Here is a 19,181-nt window from a genome sequence, read left to right on the forward strand (position 1 = left end):
TTCTGACCCTTATGTGTAGTATATTTCTAGATTTTTCACAAAAATCATAAAATTAGGACAATAATTAAGGTATTTCGAGTGGTAAAGTGAAAGAAAAAAGGAAAAGTGGGTCCAACAAACAAAAAAAACTAATATGTGCTGTCAAAAGGTAGTGGTACTCATACATTTTGTAAAATAAAGGTAGTATTTTTTAAAAATATTCCTAAAAGGGACTAGCAATTTACAAAAGTGACAAACTAAAAGAACATGTTTCACAAATTTTCCTAAAATAAACAAATTTGATGAATTAAGCTTTTCTTTTATTTATTTATTTATTTATTTATTTATTTATTTATTTATTATTATTATTATTATTATTATTAGTATTATTATTATTATTATTATTATTATTATTAACAAATTTGATGAATTAAGCTTTTCTTTTACAATATTTGGCCTTCACATTTAGGTAAAGATAAAGGATGGGAGGTTCACTTCACAATGCTTATACATGACTACATGTTCATGTCTATTGAGAATAAGTGCATAACCCTAACAACTTTGGGTTACAAGTAGACCTCTCACTTAATTTGTCTATATGCACGTCTTTGTAAACTTGCACTCATGTCCCCAACATTGAATATAAAACAGACATGTTTTGGATTCTAATGCAATTTTTGGAAAACATCACTAACTGTATCATATATATATACACGAACACGCCCGTTACACACAAGTTTATGCGTGTTTCCTTGTTATTCCGATTCATTCCACCAAATAAATAATTTTCATCACAACAAACTTTGCAATAACCAACGTTGTTTCACATGCACACGACTATGCAATGGAAGTTGAATCCTAGCTAGAAGGCCACTATCTATATCGTGAAGTACCTATACTATAAGTCTAGGCGTCTAGCTATAACAAAACCAACAAAAATATGAAGTCTATGACTTCAAAAATGTCACTTTTTAAAACTTGCAATTTTATTTTTTTGGGATTCTAGTCCATCGTGATAGTATATATTGGTTGCTTAGCCATATTGGGATGGTGTCCTTCAAGAAAGCACTTTCCACTAACGGCCAATCATACCCTATATCAACCTTATATTTGTCCTCTCAATAAGACAACATCATTGTGTTTCTTAGGTAACATAAAGATGAAAAAGAGTAGGATACGAAAAATTTATATGTACGATCGTTTGTACCTTGTTTATGGTATACATGGGTGCGTTATTTTTTTAAATAAATAAAAAGTTTCAGGTTTGAGAAGTTTAGATAAGTTGTATTAGGTCCAGTCAGTTCAATAAGTTTTAATTAGGTCTTAAAGTTTCAATCATATCTTATAAGTTTATTTTCTCGAATTACAAAGTGTTTTGCAACCAGATCTGATCATGCCCAATAAGTTCAAATCAGGATCTATTAGGTTATTCAGGTCTAATAATTAGATTTCACATAAATTCAGATAAGTTAAGGTTTCATTCAATACGTTAAGAGAAAACATCGTAAAATTTTGAATTGCCCATGTGCTTGCACTTATGAGTGTAGAAAAAAGAAGCACTAATTCTACGTTAGTAAGATAAACAACCGGTTGTATGATAAAGATCCTCACAATTAATAAGCGGTTTAAGTTCAAATCAGGTTCTATGGGGTTATTCATGTCCAATAATTTCAGTTCATATAAATTCATATAAGTTAAGGTTTCATTTACTACGTTAAGAAAAAATAACCTAAAACTTTGCATGGCCCATGTGCTTGCACCTTATGAGTATATAGACAAAAAAAAGCATTAATTCTATGTTGCGAGATATACAACCGGTTGTATGATAAAGATTCTCACCGTTAAGAAGCGGTTTAGATTATTTTTACACAATCACATGATTGAGGGCAAACGAATAGATCCATTCCATATAAGTAGACATAGATTAGGACAACATCAATATGGAAAGGCTTATCATTATTAATTGTTTGATTGTTTCTATAAAACTATTGACATTATTTTTATGGGAAATGTAAGCATTGCAAAATCATTTACCATTCTCTTGTCCTCCACCACTAAGAATGCAGAAAAATCCATTTTAGGTTGGATTCCTTCATTGAAAGGAAGTTGTGGAAAATGCAAGTAAGTTGTGGAAAATGGAATGGATATGCTTAAATTATACTAATAGCCAATTGGGACCAACAAATAAAAATAATGGTGGATTTTCTTTCTTACAATTTTTTCTTGGTTTTGTAAACGAACAAATCTAAATGGCTAACACCATATCTTAATGGGATTGATAAAAATATGTCCGTATGTTAAATCTATACCTAGTCTATATTTAGTCTATAGTACTTACTCCCTGAGAGCATCTCTAATGGTAAGCTAGTTTGACAATTAGCTTGTTATGCCACATAAGATTTCAAGCTATTTTATTGTCTAGCTAATTTATGCTTCAATGGTTAGCAAATAGCTTGTTATTTAAATTGGTCCTACTTGTTCCACTTGTCAATTATTTATTTGGCAAATTTGGGAGCTAGTTGTCAAGCAAATTAGCTTGTTTAAGCTAATTTGCTTGGCAAAGCTAATTTATTATCTTCACTCCAATGGTCTAGCTATTAGCTTGAAACTTTTTTAAATTTCAAGCTAGTCCCTAGCTACAACCATTGGAGATGCTCTGACTCTCTCCGTTTTTTTTTGTTTTTTACGTTTTCTTTTTTGGTTGTTTTTTTATATTACATTACAAAAATTTGTATCTTTTATGACAACCTAATAACGACTGGTAAAAATCCCGTCGCAAAAAGCCTTTTGCGACGGGGATAACAACCCAACAAAGACGGGAACAACCGTCGCAAATGTCTTTTACGATGGGTTAACGACGGGATTTTCCATTCACGACGGCCCCTTTTATGACGGGTTCGCGACGGAAAATCCCGTCGTTAATCAACAATTATTGACTTTTAGCGACGGGATTTCCCGTCGTTAATAGTACAATTTCTTGTAGTGTTATCACATAATTGCTTTAATATTTTATCAAAATTTGTGTCAAATGATTATTTTAACCAAATAAATTCGGAGTAGTATTTAAAAAGGAAAACCATGAAGGATAAGATGACACGTGTCAGCCCATCTTTTATTCATTCATACATTTGTTTGTTTTTTTCCTTTTTTTCTTTTGTTGTTTGGTATACGAAGTTTTTACAGCTTTAACACGTCTTTCACTTCATCTTACTCATTCAACATCAATTCACCATTTAATTCATATATTCATCCAACCTCCCATTTCCACTAAAATCACAAACCCTTAATAAGATTAGCACTTTAAAAGACGGTTTAACAAATAATTGCCCGTTAAATGAACGGACTCAAAAGCTAGTTAAACATTAAAGTAGGAGTCACATTCTCACATAAAAACTGTTAGATAGCTAACAGTTGAGCATTCAACTTCATTCTTAAGAAACAACTTTTATAACATACGTGACATCTTTGTGGATGATACAATGAGAAATTCATCATAAGAATTAAACAAATCAGTACAAGAACTTGTATCTTTAACGATAACATAATTATGACAGGTCAAAATCCCGTCGTAAAAGCCTTTTGAGACGGGACTAACAACCAAACAAAGGCGGGAACAACCGTCACAAATGTCTTTTACGACTGGTTAACAACGGAATTTTCCATTAACGACGGCCCCTTTTATGACGGGTTCGCGACAGAAAATCCCGTCATTAATCAATGATTATTGGCCTTTAACGACGAGATTTCCCGTCGTTAATGGTACAATTTTTTGTAGTGAATACAACCTAGAGAGCTGAGGGTCAGGGTTGATAATTACCATGGTTAACCATATATATAAGATGCAGCCTAATTTTGCCTTCTGAATGGAAATGAAATCGAAGTGTAGAAGATGCTTGATCTCGAGAAATAGAGCTCTATTTGATTAATTTGATCGATTTGGGTGGCTTCATCTTCAATCTTTAGTTCTACACCATTAGTGATCAACTCTACATACATATTGCATAAATCTTAGTACTTTGTAAAGCTAATACCGAGTCTAACCAAATACCTTTTCTTTAATGTTCTACAATTTCCCCTAATTATAAAGAATTTGGTTCAAGAAAAGTGGTCAACCCTCGTCTAAACATCCCTCTATCGAGTCAAGAAATTCGCTATCAGAAATCAAAAAGTCTTGCACGCACAAACTGTATATAAATTTATTATTTACATCGGAATAACTTTTACCCAATTTTTTGTAATTTTTAATAATGTTTTGATTAGTTGTTATGTTATTGAAAAATAATAATTATGGATAAACATTTTAAAAGGTTAAATAGTTACTACCGCCGTTTCATAAAAATCTTTACGATTACTATTTGCACAAATATTAATACCAAAATGAGAAAATTGGTTGAATATAATAAAATATGAATGAAGTAAGAGAAAGTAAGCGTAAAACTGTAAATATTATGGGTAAGAAGGGTAAGCTAGTAAATTTTCAAGTCCAAAACTAGAATAAAGCATAGTGTAAAGAACATTAGGAAATAGATTAAAACGAAAAGTGTAGATATCATTTTGAAACGGAGGCAGTACTCTACATTTATATTTTATTAGTGATTTTGAAAGAATAACTTTTATTAAAATGAATTTTTTTTTATACTAAAATTAGATAACTTTTACATATATCTGGTATTTAAGCATTTTGAGTTAACTTTTAGTCCGATGTACAATATTTATTGTACACCATTTTTAAATAAAAATTTGTGATCACAAATTGTTCCGCCTCCTATACCTGAGAATTATTAGGTACACCTGGATGCATCGTAGACCAATGGTATTTTTATGCTCATAAGTGATCATCATCACATTTTCTCCTCACATGTAAAGAGAAATTGTGAGAGGGTTCACCGTACACCATAGTGCATGTAATATGTTCTATCCTATACCATGCCACGCTTCTTGTTTCTCCGAATTGGCTATTTGGTAACTAAATGGACACTTGAACCAGACCGAACTAGAACTAATTGTCGGGGCTCCAACTCAATCGTCTCACCCTAATATATAATTTGATTCTAGGTAACAACATCGCAATTCCTGATAATCAAAGCAAGAGGTTCAATACTTCAATCACATTTTTATTGGTTCAAATGTTGGCATTGCTAGCTAATAACTTTGGATATAAACTACAATTTTATAACTACAAGTAGATTGAATTATTGAAACACTTGGACAAACCAATTAAAACCCTCACGAGTTGATACGACCCTTAGGAACGTAACAAGCCACACTTGTTATGGGAAAATATTATTTGGAGATTTTGGCATTACCCTTTTTCAACTATTGTCACCTTCTCATATTGTAAGCCACCTTGCTCATTGCATGAATGACATCAATTTGACAATGGTGAACATTTGTTCTCATTTTTGGGTTATCGGTAACCGTCATAACATAAACACATCACCTTTTTATCCAATGAGAACTCTTAAGGATATGTCTTATTCACTTTATTTTTATTGCTTATTACGAATTTTTGTTCAAATCAGACCAGATCAGACTAAATAAGAAAATTTCAGGTCAAATTATACTAGAAAAAATCAAATCGGACTAGCCCAAACAAAAAACTAGAAAAAATCAGCTCGGCTCAGATCAGGCAAAGAGAACGGATCATTAGAAAACAACCTTAATACAAATTGGTACTTTTGTGTCCTTGGAAATTTCAAATTCAACGATTAACCTTAGCAATGACGTAACAAAATTACTTAAATAGGTTTGTTTCTGTTGAATTTTAGGAAACAGAGGATTTCGGACTTTTTCAAAGACTCGGTTTTTTGTTTTAGCGTAAATGGGGCGGCGCGTTTACATTGAGAGCGGTAGGCGGTACCGAGGCGGCGAGGCAGCGTATAACGTTTTGACATAGTCAAGACGTCACTTGCAAAATTTATAAGTGTTTGACCATGAAGCGATTAGCGGTAGAGGTATAATTTAAGTAGTTGTTAGCGTTTGAGATAGCGGTTTGGTAACTTTGACAAACGTTAAAATTTGTAGCGTTCAAAGGTAGGGGTAGCATTTGATAAATTCATAGTAAAGTTAATATCAAGCATTACTTTTACCAAACACTCGTAATCGTTACCCGTTACTTTGATAGCTAATCGTCATCCGCTACTATTCACCGCTACCCGCTACTCTAACAACTATCCGCTACTCAAACGCTACCTGCTACCCGCTACTCAAACATCTACCCACTACTTAAACGCTAACCGCTACCGCTAGTTTGGACAAACATGACCTGCATATGAATTTCTGAGGTTCTAAATAATATTACGTAAAAACATATTATCACGGAAAATATAATGTTACTGAATAATATGTTTTCCATCACCCAAACCAAAAAACGTAAAAAGATTGAAAAAGGGAAAATTATTTTCATGAATACGTTTTACATCCTACCAAACAGAGCCTACGGGCGTGTTTTACAGTAGCGTTTGAGGTAGCAGGTAGGTTAGAACTCAATCAAGACGCTACTTGTAGAATTTGTAAGTATTAGGCAAAGTAGCGGTTAACAGTTGAGGTAGCAGTTGGATATCTTTTGTCAAACGTTAAAATTAGTAGTGTTTAAGGTGTTTAGGGTTTAGCGTTTGACAAATTATAATAAGTTTTAGATAATATTTCAGCTTTTATTTTATTTTACAATATCAACCGCTACTTTTACTGAACACTCATATTAGTTACCTGCTAACCGCTACCCGCTACTTTTACCGAACAGGGCCTAAGTATGACAAAGTATAATTTTTTTTTCTTTTTTTGTGAACGCCTTAGTAGTTAGTATTATGATCAGAAATCCTTAAATAATGAGTTGCAAAACAATTTGATAAGTAAGCCTTTCACATACAATACAAATAACCCTAAATGACCATTAATAGTATGAGCAATCCCTTGTAAATATGATAATGAGTTGAGGGGAAGTAAAAAAAGTCTTGACTAAATGAGTTGTGTTTCGTCAGAAAATATTATATAGAAAAATTAAAATGTAACTATTCATCCATAATAAATAAAGATTAGTTCAATACAAATTTCCATAAAAAATGAAAAAAATGTCTTTGCTGACCCTCGAACCCACAACCATGCTGTTATAATATCTTTTGCTGCGCCACTAGTTTTGAGCCCATACTGGGCTACCAATACTTCAACGCGATCTAGCATGTAGCTTAAAGATGGCCGTGGGCCGGCCGAAGCCCGACCCGGCCGAAAAAAGCCCGTCACTCCACGGGCAGGAAGTCATGGGCCGAGCCTGGGCCTTAATTTTTTGGGAAAAGCACGACAAGGCCCGGCACGACAAATCACGCTAAATTTTGTAAAATTAGCCTTAGGCACGCCGGCCCGGCACAAAAGCCCGTGGACTCGGACCGGGTCTTGTTTTGAACTTTCCGTCCCGACCCGATACAATATGGGCCTAGATCAGGCCCGGCCCGGTTAGGCCCACGGCCATCTTTAATGTAGCTTAATAGCATTGAACCATATATACCAGGATTCAACCTCATCCAAATAACAGGAAATTAACTTGCCTAATTGATGAAATTCGAACAATTCAAGTTACTAATCCATATATTCTTTGTCACACATAATAACTCGGAAACAATTAACAGAATCAAGCACGCAAAAAAAACGCTTGCTATTCCTGGAAAACAATGGTTGGTAACTGGTATCTCCTTATCAACTGATCAGAGATTCACATTACATTTCAGGTCAATACATAACGATTAACGAATGGTGCACACAATATATTACTAACAGATACATGTAACACAACTCTTTTCACAGTAGCAGCAAAAGAGGAGTGCAGAACAAACCCAAACAGCAAATTTGGACGAATAAAATTGAGAATAAAATACCTGTAAATTGTCGTACCATTAATGAACAATTCTTTCTAAGCTGATCCAAATTCGTGTAACCATTTTTCATGTCGCTCAATATCAGTAGCAGAAACACTAGGTTGAACTTTCCTCAATGCTTCTTCAAAATCACACATTGCAACAGGGTCGTTCGAGATGTTATCTTTCGCCATACTTTTTATCTCATCTCTAGTTTTGCCTGCTATTTTACGCCTCATACCATTCAACGAAGCATCCCTGCATACATTTGTCAGATCGTCTCCACTATACCCCTCTGTTCGCCGAGCCACTTCATCAACATCCACATCAGCAGCCATCTATAATAGAGAATGGTAATGGTAATGGTAATGGTTGTTAGGAAAGTTTAACCCACTAAACCCTAGCATGAAAGTTTATTAATTTCATGCATAAAACCTTTAAAAATCAACACTTTAATGTTCATAAACAATCTGAAAATTCTAATTGATATTATGCTAATCAACCAACCACAACCTTTAATTTAAAACCCTACTCATAAAGCATAGTTAAAACCATTAAAAAAACCTTAAAAATCTATGCTTTATGAATTAAACCAAATCTGAAAATGCAATCTCCAATCAATTACTCTAGTGCGAGAACACTTCCTTCACAAACAGATGTAGACGGTATAAATAAAAGGATTTAAATAGCAGCTCGATAAAAAATCACAAGCACACAATACGATGAATGTAAATTGACAAAACTATCCCATGTTCAGATGGTTTCACTTGCAATGAGCACTCAACCTGCCCTTTCTCCCCCAAAAATAGTCTTAGGCTCCGTTTGTTTTGATGGAAAATAGTTTCTCCATTTCATTTGTTTTTTATTATAAGAGGTGGGAAAAAAAAATTCAAAGGTGGGAAACAACTTTACCAAGGTGGAAAATATTTTGCTTTTGTAAAGAAGGAATGCCACGTTTTCCTCCTTACTCTCCTACATCCATTTTTCTACCCTCTCATCCGTCCCCATCCTCTCCTCTTCTTTTCAGGTCAATTTTTCTTTTCTATATAACTTTTCTTGCATGGAAACAAACAAAGGAAAACTATTTGCCAATTTGTTTTCCCTTAAAAATGGTTTTCCATGGGAAACCATTTTCCGTTGAATCAAACGGAGCCTTAAACTAGAATATTAATCTGCTACACAAACGTTTGAGAAAGTATGACTCTTTTCAATCTAGATAAAATAAAAGATAAAAAGTAAATAGAAATAGTTGAAATAAAGAACTTCTGTAATATGGTTAAATGCAGTAAGTAATTAATACTTTTAGTTTCCTTTATAATTCCTAAAGTTTAACAACTATGTACTTCCGTAGTTTCACACAACAAATTGAAAATACTCTACATCTCACAGTTTTCGACTTTTCGTGATTAGAAGTATCATATTAGAACTCTAGTACAATAAAAGAGATAAAAACTCGGCAAGCAAGCAAGACATCAATACGTCTTTTAGTCGTGCAAGAGAACTCTTGCGATTCATTTCTTAAAACCAAAAGTACCCCAATTGCTGCATTGCCAGGGTGTACACCAGAGGCCCGGTGTATTAGAACCTGATCTAGGCAAGCAATGTTGTCCCCACATGTTATACTTACACATTGATAGCACGTTTATGTATATACATCAACAACATCCCAAGTAGACCGCAGAATGAATAGACAAGGGAGAAAGCAATGCTTACCTCAACAGTTCTCAAATTGATCTTTATCAGCTCCTTTCGGCTCTCAAAATTTGGAAGAGGAATGTATATACGTTTTTCCAATCTCCTCCTGTGTTGCAACAACCGTCAATAGTCAGGTAAAAGACATAAAACTAATTTTACAGAACATGGACTTGAGCAATCCATTGAGGATGAAAGTTTAGCAAGACCTTAGTGCCTCGTCGATATCCCATGGAAAATTTGTAGCAGCCAGAACCATGACAATCTTTCGGTCTTCACCAGAAGAGCTAACGTTTACACCATCAACTTGAACGAGCAACTCAGATTTAACTCTTCTAGATGATTCATGCTCTCCTGAAGCCCTGAACAAAAGGACCAGAGATAGGAAAAAAACAGTTAGATACATGGCCACAAGTGCAGACGTGAACCTTTTATGTGCTTCTTGCACCATAACCGAACTTGAGGGATTAAGACAAAGGATCAGCATATTGCACAGGAATATTAGGAGTGGGAGGTGGGGGGAGGGGTGGGGGGGAGCTGGTTAGCAGAGGTTGTGCTCGTCGTAGTGTATGGGTACTTGATGAGACAATCTACTGAAAACACTAAGTCAGCATGCCAGATGCATTAAAATGTTAAAATAACTTTACACGGTTTCTTTTTTTGGTAGAAACTGAGTATACATAGAGAGCATGTAAAAAAGAAATTTTTTTTACCCTCGAGCATTGCAGAGGGAATCAATTTCATCAATGAAGATTGTGCTAGGAGCATAAGCTCTAGCAAGATCGAACAAGCAACGAACCATACGCTCGCTCTCTCCACGCCATTTTGAAGCCAATGTAGCAGAAGAGACATTGAAAAAAGTTGTCCCACACTCAGTGGCGACTGCTTTAGCCAAAAGTGTCTTCCCTGTACCTGGAGGTCCAAACATGAGTACCCCTTTCCACGGTCTTCTGATTCCCTGTAGAATACAAGAAAACTTCAAGTACCAGCAAAGATTCTTCTCATAGCTATTATAGGATTCACAATTTGCTATAGAGGGTTTTAACATATTTAAAACCAGGAAATGATTTCCAATCCCATGAAAATCTGGTAGGACTACCTGAGCCAACTAGAAACCAAAAAGAAACTCAAAGCAGATACCAGAGTCAGGTGATCGACAAATAAGATGGCATACCTGGAAATATTCGGGCATCCATAGAGGAAGAACAACAGCTTCCTCAAGTAGTCTCTTTGCCTCGGTTAGACCTGCCACATCTTCCCATCTTACTCCAGGAGTAGAGTCCAAGACATCCCTTTCAATCATAGCTGCCAAATCTTCATCAGGGCCCTCATATAGCCCTCTTTTTGTTTTTCCATCTTCAGAATCAGCACCCTGCAGTTCTTCACATCAGTAAGGACTACATGGTAAAATAAAATCTAAATCTAATAATTAAGTCATCATAAGCAAAAGATCAAGCCTAACATTTGGAATTAGACACTTAGAAATGGTACCCTATCAACCCATGATTACGTTGAATCAAGCATAGAGCTAAAGTTCCACCTTCAGTACAAACAGAAAATAACTACATGTGTGAAAATAATTGAAACTTATTCTGCTATTTGAGCAGTTTACACGGTAAATGCTGCTTTATAACCGAGAGTGAATGAAACAGAATTTTACATGCCTGCTTACAGAATTTTAGTTTAGGGGCTACAAAGTCCCTCAAGGGAAATTAATTAAAGTCCTTTTTCTAGGTTTTGGTTCAACCTTTAAAGAATTATCAATTTCCTTCACCAATAAAACCGAAACAGTACTATCAGATCATCCAATGTCCATGGTCTTTTTGTATGTCTCCCTACGGACCCTACCCCAGCGATCGGAATTCCCTGTCTAGGAAACAATAAATCCAATAACGACACCCTTCTACCAACCACTTTTTACCACTTTCACAATCTTTGATTCAGACTGATCCCACCAACAAGAGATTGGGGGAAAGGGGAGAGGAGACATTGGTGGATGCAATAGACAACCTCTAACTGATGTCTCTGAACCAATCGTTGCAACCAAATCGCGGGTAGCATGAACATTTTCTCTATATAACAAGAATAAAGTTCTGTAAACCTACACCAATACCCAACACATACCCACCCCTCCCACCCCACCCCGCCCGAGAGCCTCTTTTAAGTCATTGAGGTAAGTTCATGTAGATAATGATGTGATGTGGTATTAGTCTAGCTACAAATATACAGTCCTCGAGTGGTTTGACTGGGCTGAAGTTATAGAACCTAGCATTCAGTGGCTGAATCTGAAACCTTAAGGTCAGATCCAACCACACAAGTGACACAACCGTTCAAGACTTCAAGCAAAGGCGCAACTTGCCAACTATTGATTAGAGGAGACGAAGCATGACTACTGGAGAGAGGGAGATTAAGATAGGGTTGAGAAACGAGAAGATTCAAACATGGTTCTGTGTAATTGAGGTGGAGTGGTGGTGGATGAGAGATGGTGTTGAAAGCAGTGGAGCAATAGGCAATAGGTATGTGGACGTGATTAAACAGTGATGAAAAATAGATTGTTGGATGTGTTGGAGTTTAGGGAGGTATCTCCAGTATGGAACAGGAGACTCAACGGTCAAATGGGATGAGAAATAGGGTCCTATTATATAAGGAGGGAGGGGTAGTTCATTCCTAACAAAACCAAACAATTGCAAGAGAAATGGAGGTATACAAAATTTGATATCGTGAACCGTTTCTTTTAGATCAACATAAAATGACCCTAACGCTCGTTTTCTCCGTACTACCTCCTTTGATCTAAATTGTGCCAAACAACCATTGATAAGTGCCCTTAAAAACAAAATGGGCATATAAGAGTAATCAGACCACACCTCCAAGCAAGACTCGCAAATCCACCCATCAATTCAGAAAAAAGAAAATTAAATGATTGAGTTCAGCACGTGTTTAAGGATAATTAAGATTTCATACGAGGATCCAACCCTTTGACATTGGGGAAAACCCAAACATAAATGCATCCAACCCCTTTGACATCGGGGAAAACCCAAAATAGATGCCTACTTGACTTGCAGGAGTAGTAGCTCTTGCTAATCACTAGAATCTCTAGAATTGATGGAAGTAGAAGCATTAAAGACATGGCTTTAGTGAATATATTACTGAAGATCTTAGAAACCAAGGATTAATGAGGAACAATTGAAAGGAAGATAAAAGAGAAGAAATCAATCCACAGCTAATTCAAAAAAGCATAGAAAACGGAACCAAGCTACATCGTGTTTTCAGATGTGAATAAAGTTCAACAATATTGAACACTTATACAGGTATAAAGAATTTCCCTTCATGCATAGCATTTGTACCAGTTATTGAGATGAACATGCCAAAGCCCAGGGTCAAGCAAACTTTAATTGCTAATCAGAGATTTTTCAAATGTCAACAAGATGAAAGGCTCACAAAGGTCACATTGATAGAAAAAACGAAACAGAATGATATCAACCGAAACTTACTGTTGTATCCCCCTTGCTTGATTTTCCAGACCCAACTTTTTTCCCATTAGCAGATGAACGAGCTCCAGGACCAGACTTCGTAGAACCAGTTGCTTTTGTTCCCCGACTAGGTGTAACAGATTTTGTCGGACCACGAGCCCAAGCACCATCTTGAGCTGACTTTCTTGTGCCCACTGGACCTGACCTTGTAGGCCTTCGATTTGTATCACGACTTGGTGGTCTCCAAACATCAGGATCATCCATTTGAGAAGCAGAAGAACTAGGGTACTCGTCCAAAGGTTGAAAGACAAAAGATGACTTGGTAGAAATTGGTGGTGAAGGAGGGCGTCGACCCACAGGAGTATCCTTGAAAGACCTCCTCTCTGCATCCAACTGCTTTACGACTTCCGTTTCCTCCATGACAGCTTTTTTTACATTCATCCACTTAGATCGATTCAAAGGATCGTCAAGAGTGTTTAAGTGCCTACAGCCATTTAAGAATAGTCAAAATTAAGAACCTCACTACAAAAAATGGTCTAGCTGGAAATCCATTAAACTAGAAATTCAGAGTAAATACCTTGGATCAAATGGCAGTCTCAACTTGAAAGTTAGATTAATAAGTTAAGTTCAATTAAAAGGCCAACAGTTAAAGAAACAAGAATTAGAATTATGCACAAGTATCAAAGATTTCCAGGAGCTCATGTTGATTCACTTCTCAATAAATAATATGGCTCCCATCTAAAATTTACATACCCAAGACAATATCCAAAGTTTCACAAAATAAGAAAGGATTTTACTTAAATCTGAATTTTTAGAAGAATTTTATACGAAAGAGAGCAAGGGATGTCATCCATATTAATTAAAATTGATGTGAGTATATATCAACAAATCAGCAATTAAAACACGCCATACAAAATATCAATAGTGTAAAGGGTCATTCTTCAGACCACGGTTACTTTGAGACCCCAGTAAAAGAATAGGAAAATAAACAAAGTAAACTTGGGAGTGTTAGCAGGAACAATAGCGAACAGAAGGCGCAGTGCATTGATATAGAATTGCACACCTAAGGACCTACCAAATATTATTTGTAACTGTAAGTCATCAACAATGGTCCTTAACATCTTCAACTCTTCAAAAATGTCAGTGAATTGCAACCAGAGAAGCTCTGGCCTTAATCAATTCAAACCGGTATGTCTTTTACTCCTTCCTTTCTACTTGTCTCAATAAAGATTCCAACGTATCTGATATTCTCTATGTTCAACAGGTATAGAAATAACATTGGGATGAGCATTGATGTTCAATAAGTGAGTTTGTAATGATGAATCAATTGTACTTCCTCCATTCCCCAAATATCGCACCATTTGGACCATCTTTTATAGTAACACTATGACCTTTGACCATCTTTTGTGAATTATACGTAAGAAAAAATTTAGTCGTGTTAGATCTTGTTAGATTCATATTGATACAAACTTTTTAAATATCAACTTTTTATAACTTTTACTTATGTATAATACGAGATATTAAGTGTCAAAGTCAGGTGTTGGGGAAAGTAAAAGTCAACATGGCGCAATATAGAGAACGGAGGAAGCATACTATTAATTTTTTGAGATTTGTTTTACAGATGAACAGTCAACAGAGGTAACATAAAAGACGACAAGGTGTCCTCAGAACCCCAAACACAAATATTAAACTACCCTGGATCCTTTGAATCTCCCCTACAGAAAAGCTGGTAAAACCTCAGCTACATTAGCCCATGGAGATGCTAAATCAATAATTCTATCCCACGGCAAATCACTAGTCAGAACAATTCCCAGAAAGAAAAAAGTCACACGAGCTTAACCACGAAAGCTCCATAAAATCTCCTTGCCCCTCCCAAAACCACAAATTGTCCGGCAGCAGCTCCAAAACAGTGCATGGATAGATTGTAAAAGAAATTGCATGGTGCATCTTGCGAAAATCCATTGTTAATCTCGAAATTCACCGGGAAAGAATAATAATATACTATAGGCTGGACCAAATGTATGGATTTTCTGTACAAAGCAAGCTACGGAAGCCTTTGTATGTTACTCCCTACATCGCTAACAGATTGGTCCACTGCATGTTTTATTTTTTACCGCTAATCCTCGCCAATATACAAGAAAAATTAATAGTCAAGTGGGATCTTATAGGGTTCGTCTCAATGTGTATAATCCATATATAACATTTTCATAATTTATGACTGATATGCAGCTAATGATATAGTTTTTTAAAACAGTGTTTTGGATACTGAAAATCTGAAATAGTCCAATGAAGAAATCTTTTACGGAAGGAAAAGGTATTAGGTGGTAAGGTCATACTTCAATTGTTTGTCTTGGTACAATTCCTATTGAACATGACACCAGACACTCACATTTCTCAAAAAGACTTCACCTCTTGTGAAGATTGACTTTACAAACAAGCCAGTTCATCAAGGCTTCTACATTTAATCTTGATATAAGTGATTACCAATCATCTCAAAATCTGCTACTCGGTGTCAAAATTTCAAATAAGTCTTTCCTTGCGTCATACATCAACCGAATTAGGGGGCTCATAGTGAAAAACGAAATTATACGTACCTTGTATGGCTATATAGTCTAAGTGAAAGACAGGTAGCACATCGCAGTGATACCATTGCTTCCAATCAAGATCACTTAATAAGATCAAATAAACCAAAGTAATCTCTTGATTAACCTCTTAGGACTACCTCACTTTCTCTTTCAGCAATTTGAGTTTTGTGACCTTCTCACATCTTCTGACTAGTGTATCAAGATGCCTCCTTTGGCAGGACCAAAGCAACTTAACCTAGCCTCTCGGGTCATATATTTAAGAGAGGAAACACAACATTTTACCAAATCATTTCATCTTGATTTTAAGTTTCATACTTGCATATTCAACAAAACATATCCATCAACCTATGAACTTATGTTATTTGATTTACCAACATCAAATCCAGCGTTGCGTCAACTGTCAACGCAAGTACCCAGCATCATACGATGATCAATATCTTCACCAGACTCACCCTTGCATTGAATGAGTAACCTATGATACTTGAATTAGTCCCTCTTCATTATGGTATATGTAACCCAAAATTTTGAAACCTATATCCCTCAAATACTCAGCCACTACTAGGTGCCTCCTGCAAGTCTCCCTCAAATACTCAGCCACTACTAGGTGCCTCCTGCAAGTCTCCCTAATCAAGGCTATCACTCTTCAAAGGCATCTTGAAAACAAACCATTACAAACCCTCATGCATTGTTAACTTTGTACTCAGGGGAGTTCTTTAAAAAGAAATGTTGGCATTGAAGTTCCCATCAAATTGTCAACCAATCATCAACTTCTCATTCTTGTTCAGCATTAGTTTTAGAAGAATCACAAGTTATTCATCCTTAGATGATAATTCTCTTCTAACACGTGACCTAACATTACATCTCTCCCATCTAACTACTTCGCAGCTATTTCTGTGGTCTTATCATATCTCATGCTTCGTGTTATCTTACAATTTCAATAGAATTTAAAAGAATGCCAACACTCTGAGTAGAAAGAAAGAAAAGCGTACCCAACAATGAAATAAATCATACAACCCGTTTCTAACAGTAGAAACCTTCATCTAAACTTTTCACTTACTCTCAACTCCGGAACTTAGCTGCTGCAAGAAGCAGACTAGTGTTCACATGCTCGAGTTTTGAAGCCTACTAAAAAACCATACTGAATTGGATAGGAAAGAAAAGGAAGTGGAAGGAAAGTTCCTTCACAAAATTTTCACTTTCCTTTCCTCCCATACAACAACAACAACAAAGCCTTAGTCCCAAAATGATTTGGGGTCGGCTAACATGAATCGTCGTAGGAGATCGTCATTGTCACCAATCAAACCAAAAAGGAGCAAGAAGTAATAAGAAAAACAAGGAAGAGAATTTCCTTTCCTCCCATAATTGGAGGAATTTGGGAGGAGAAGAGAAAATTAAACCTTGACAAACTAAATTTCCTTTCTTTCCTTTCACTTCCTTCCCTTGAATCAAATTAATGGAACATAAAGTATCTTTCATTTCCCTTCCTTCCTTTCTTTTCCTTTCTCTTCTCTTCTCTTCCTTTCCCTTCCTTTACTAATAGTATACCAAACAAAGCATAAAGATCCTCAAAAACCTAGCGGAAAGGGCTTTTATGAAATATTTCTAAATCAACAAACATTATACAGCAATCGACCTCCAACCCCAGCTGCAGAAACTTGAACAATTCAAACTCTACATTGCTAACAATTGCAAAACAAAATTCCTCAACCATAATTACAAACCATCATTTCATCATTTTCCCCAATAAGAAATCAAAAGCAAAAAAAGCACCTTTAAAGCTAAAGAATGAAGATAAAAATACCTTGTTTCACCATTATCTTCCTCAAACGTCAACTAAATAAAATGTTAAACCTTTCGTGCAACGAAACTGTATATAGAGTATATGATTTCTGCTACCTCTCGACTCCAGAACCTATCTAATGCAAGAAGCACACTAGTGTTCACATACTCTGAGTTGTGAAGTCCATCAACACCCACATTCACACATCATCCCATAAAGTAAAACCATTTGTTACCAGCATTGGCAGCGTAACGGGACTTTTCTCTAATCTTTCCAGCATAAAATGACTGATTAGCTTTACTCCGAAACACATTCCTAAAAGGATCCTCAAATCTAATGGAAAGGACACTTGATCTACAAACTCAGCTGCAGAAATTTGCTTTACTTCACACTCAACGTTGTTAACTCTTAAACATTCATAATTACACACCTATTATTTCGCTCAAAAACAAAAATGTACTTCTAAATTACATAAAAAAGAAGCTAAAAGTACCTTGTTTTCAGCATTACCTTCTTCAAACATCAATTAATCAAAATTACAAAATAAGTAGCACAAAGAAACTGTAAAATTGAAGCTCGAAAACATAATTCAGTAAAATCTAGGGCACATAGAGGGAAAATTACTTGTTGATTTGAGCAATGGCGCCATCAAAGAAGATAACAGAAGTGTCATAGAGGCCTTCAACCGCATATTCTCTCGCCAATTTCAGATGGTCTTGTAATCCCGACAGCGTGGTCTCTACCATTTCCACTCTCTTCTGCAGAAATTAGACTTTTCGATATCTGAAACCCTGATTTGCCGACGAATTAGGGTTTTGATTTGAAAAAATTGGGGGTAAATCGTGGGGGAGGAGAGAGAGAAACGACGGCGACGCTTAAACGGTTTTGTAACGGCAATCGGAGGAGTGTGGATTTACTAGATTGTCCTTCGTGTGGGATTGTTGACGAATTGATTTGTGACTTGACTGTCTGACTGAAAATCATATGAAACGGTCGTAAGTGAATATATGTGTTGGACCACATTCAACTAATGCTACTTATGCAAGCAAGGTTTGAAATTTGCTATTTTTTATTTTTTGAGTAGGATGACTTTTCATTTTTTTTTTTTTGAGGGAAAGATCGAGCCGTTATATTAATTCAAGTCAAGTTCCACCAAAGTTTGGATACTTTGGGGGAAAACATTCATACAAATACGTTCTTCATTCGCACCCGTCTCCCACCTAGCTATTGTGTGGGCTACGGTATTTCCAGTTCGTCTCACATGATTACAAGAAAAGAAAATAAACTTCTCACTTAAAGTACTAATGTCATCATAGATCAAAAATATAGGTGCTGCTCCCTTCTTCTTAGTGTGGACAGTCCTTACCACCATCGCCGCGTCGCACTCGAGCACTACTTTTTCAAAGCCCATCCTCCTTGCCAGGGCAAGACCGTACCTGGATGCTCCTGCTTCCGCCATTTCCGCCGTCCACTGGACATCGTGCCTCTTTACGGCTGCCACCACATGCAGTCCCAACTCATCTCTAATTGCCACCCCATATGACACGCCTCTTCCTTCCACGACGTGTGCATCAGTGTTTATTTTATAGCATCCTTGTGGGGGTAGTTGCCAATCAGTTCTGGATACAAAGGAAGGTGGGCTCTTCTGCATGCACACTTTCACTTTGTACTCGCAGTAGTCGTCATTGAGCTTGACAAAACCTTGGGCAATAGACACGGCATCCACACTCATGGCCGGTTCAAAGACCGCCTTATTTCGGCAAAACCACGAGGCCCAGGCCAGCGACGCAAAGGTACATAGCTTGTCCTTTGAGACTTTCCCCGCAAC

The 19,181-nt window shown here is 36.2% G+C and overlaps 1 protein-coding gene across 1 annotated transcript; it reads right to left on the reverse strand.

The window, feature by feature from the left end:
• Window positions 1–7,608: 7,608 nt before the first annotated feature.
• LOC110787792 (katanin p60 ATPase-containing subunit A1) lies at window positions 7,609–18,303 on the reverse strand. The gene is made up of 7 exons (XM_021992442.2): window positions 17,978–18,303; window positions 13,010–13,472; window positions 10,693–10,890; window positions 10,232–10,476; window positions 9,728–9,880; window positions 9,540–9,627; window positions 7,609–8,164 (listed from the first exon to the last, which is right to left on the reverse strand). The coding sequence occupies exons 1-7, from the start codon at window positions 18,097–18,099 to the stop codon at window positions 7,883–7,885; spliced, it is 1,551 nt and encodes a 516-aa protein (XP_021848134.1). The 5' UTR covers window positions 18,100–18,303; the 3' UTR covers window positions 7,609–7,882.
• Between the last annotated feature and the right edge of the window lie 878 nt (window positions 18,304–19,181).

The sequence above is a fragment of the Spinacia oleracea genome, chromosome 4 (genome assembly GCF_020520425.1).
Source record: "Spinacia oleracea cultivar Varoflay chromosome 4, BTI_SOV_V1, whole genome shotgun sequence".
NCBI classification, from domain to species: domain Eukaryota; kingdom Viridiplantae; phylum Streptophyta; class Magnoliopsida; order Caryophyllales; family Amaranthaceae; genus Spinacia; species Spinacia oleracea.

Excerpts from the sequence above, each read along its gene's own strand:
- LOC110787792 (XM_021992442.2), bottom strand. The coding sequence starts at position 18,099 with ATGGTAGAGACCACGCTGTCGGGATTACAAGACCATCTGAAATTGGCG. Across the intron at positions 10,477-10,692 it reads GGATGCCCGAATATTTCCAG|GGAATCAGAAGACCGTGGAA; the intron begins GTATGCCATCTT and ends TGTATTCTACAG. Across the intron at positions 9,628-9,727 it reads GATATCGACGAGGCACTAAG|GAGGAGATTGGAAAAACGTA; the intron begins GTCTTGCTAAAC and ends GTTGCAACACAG.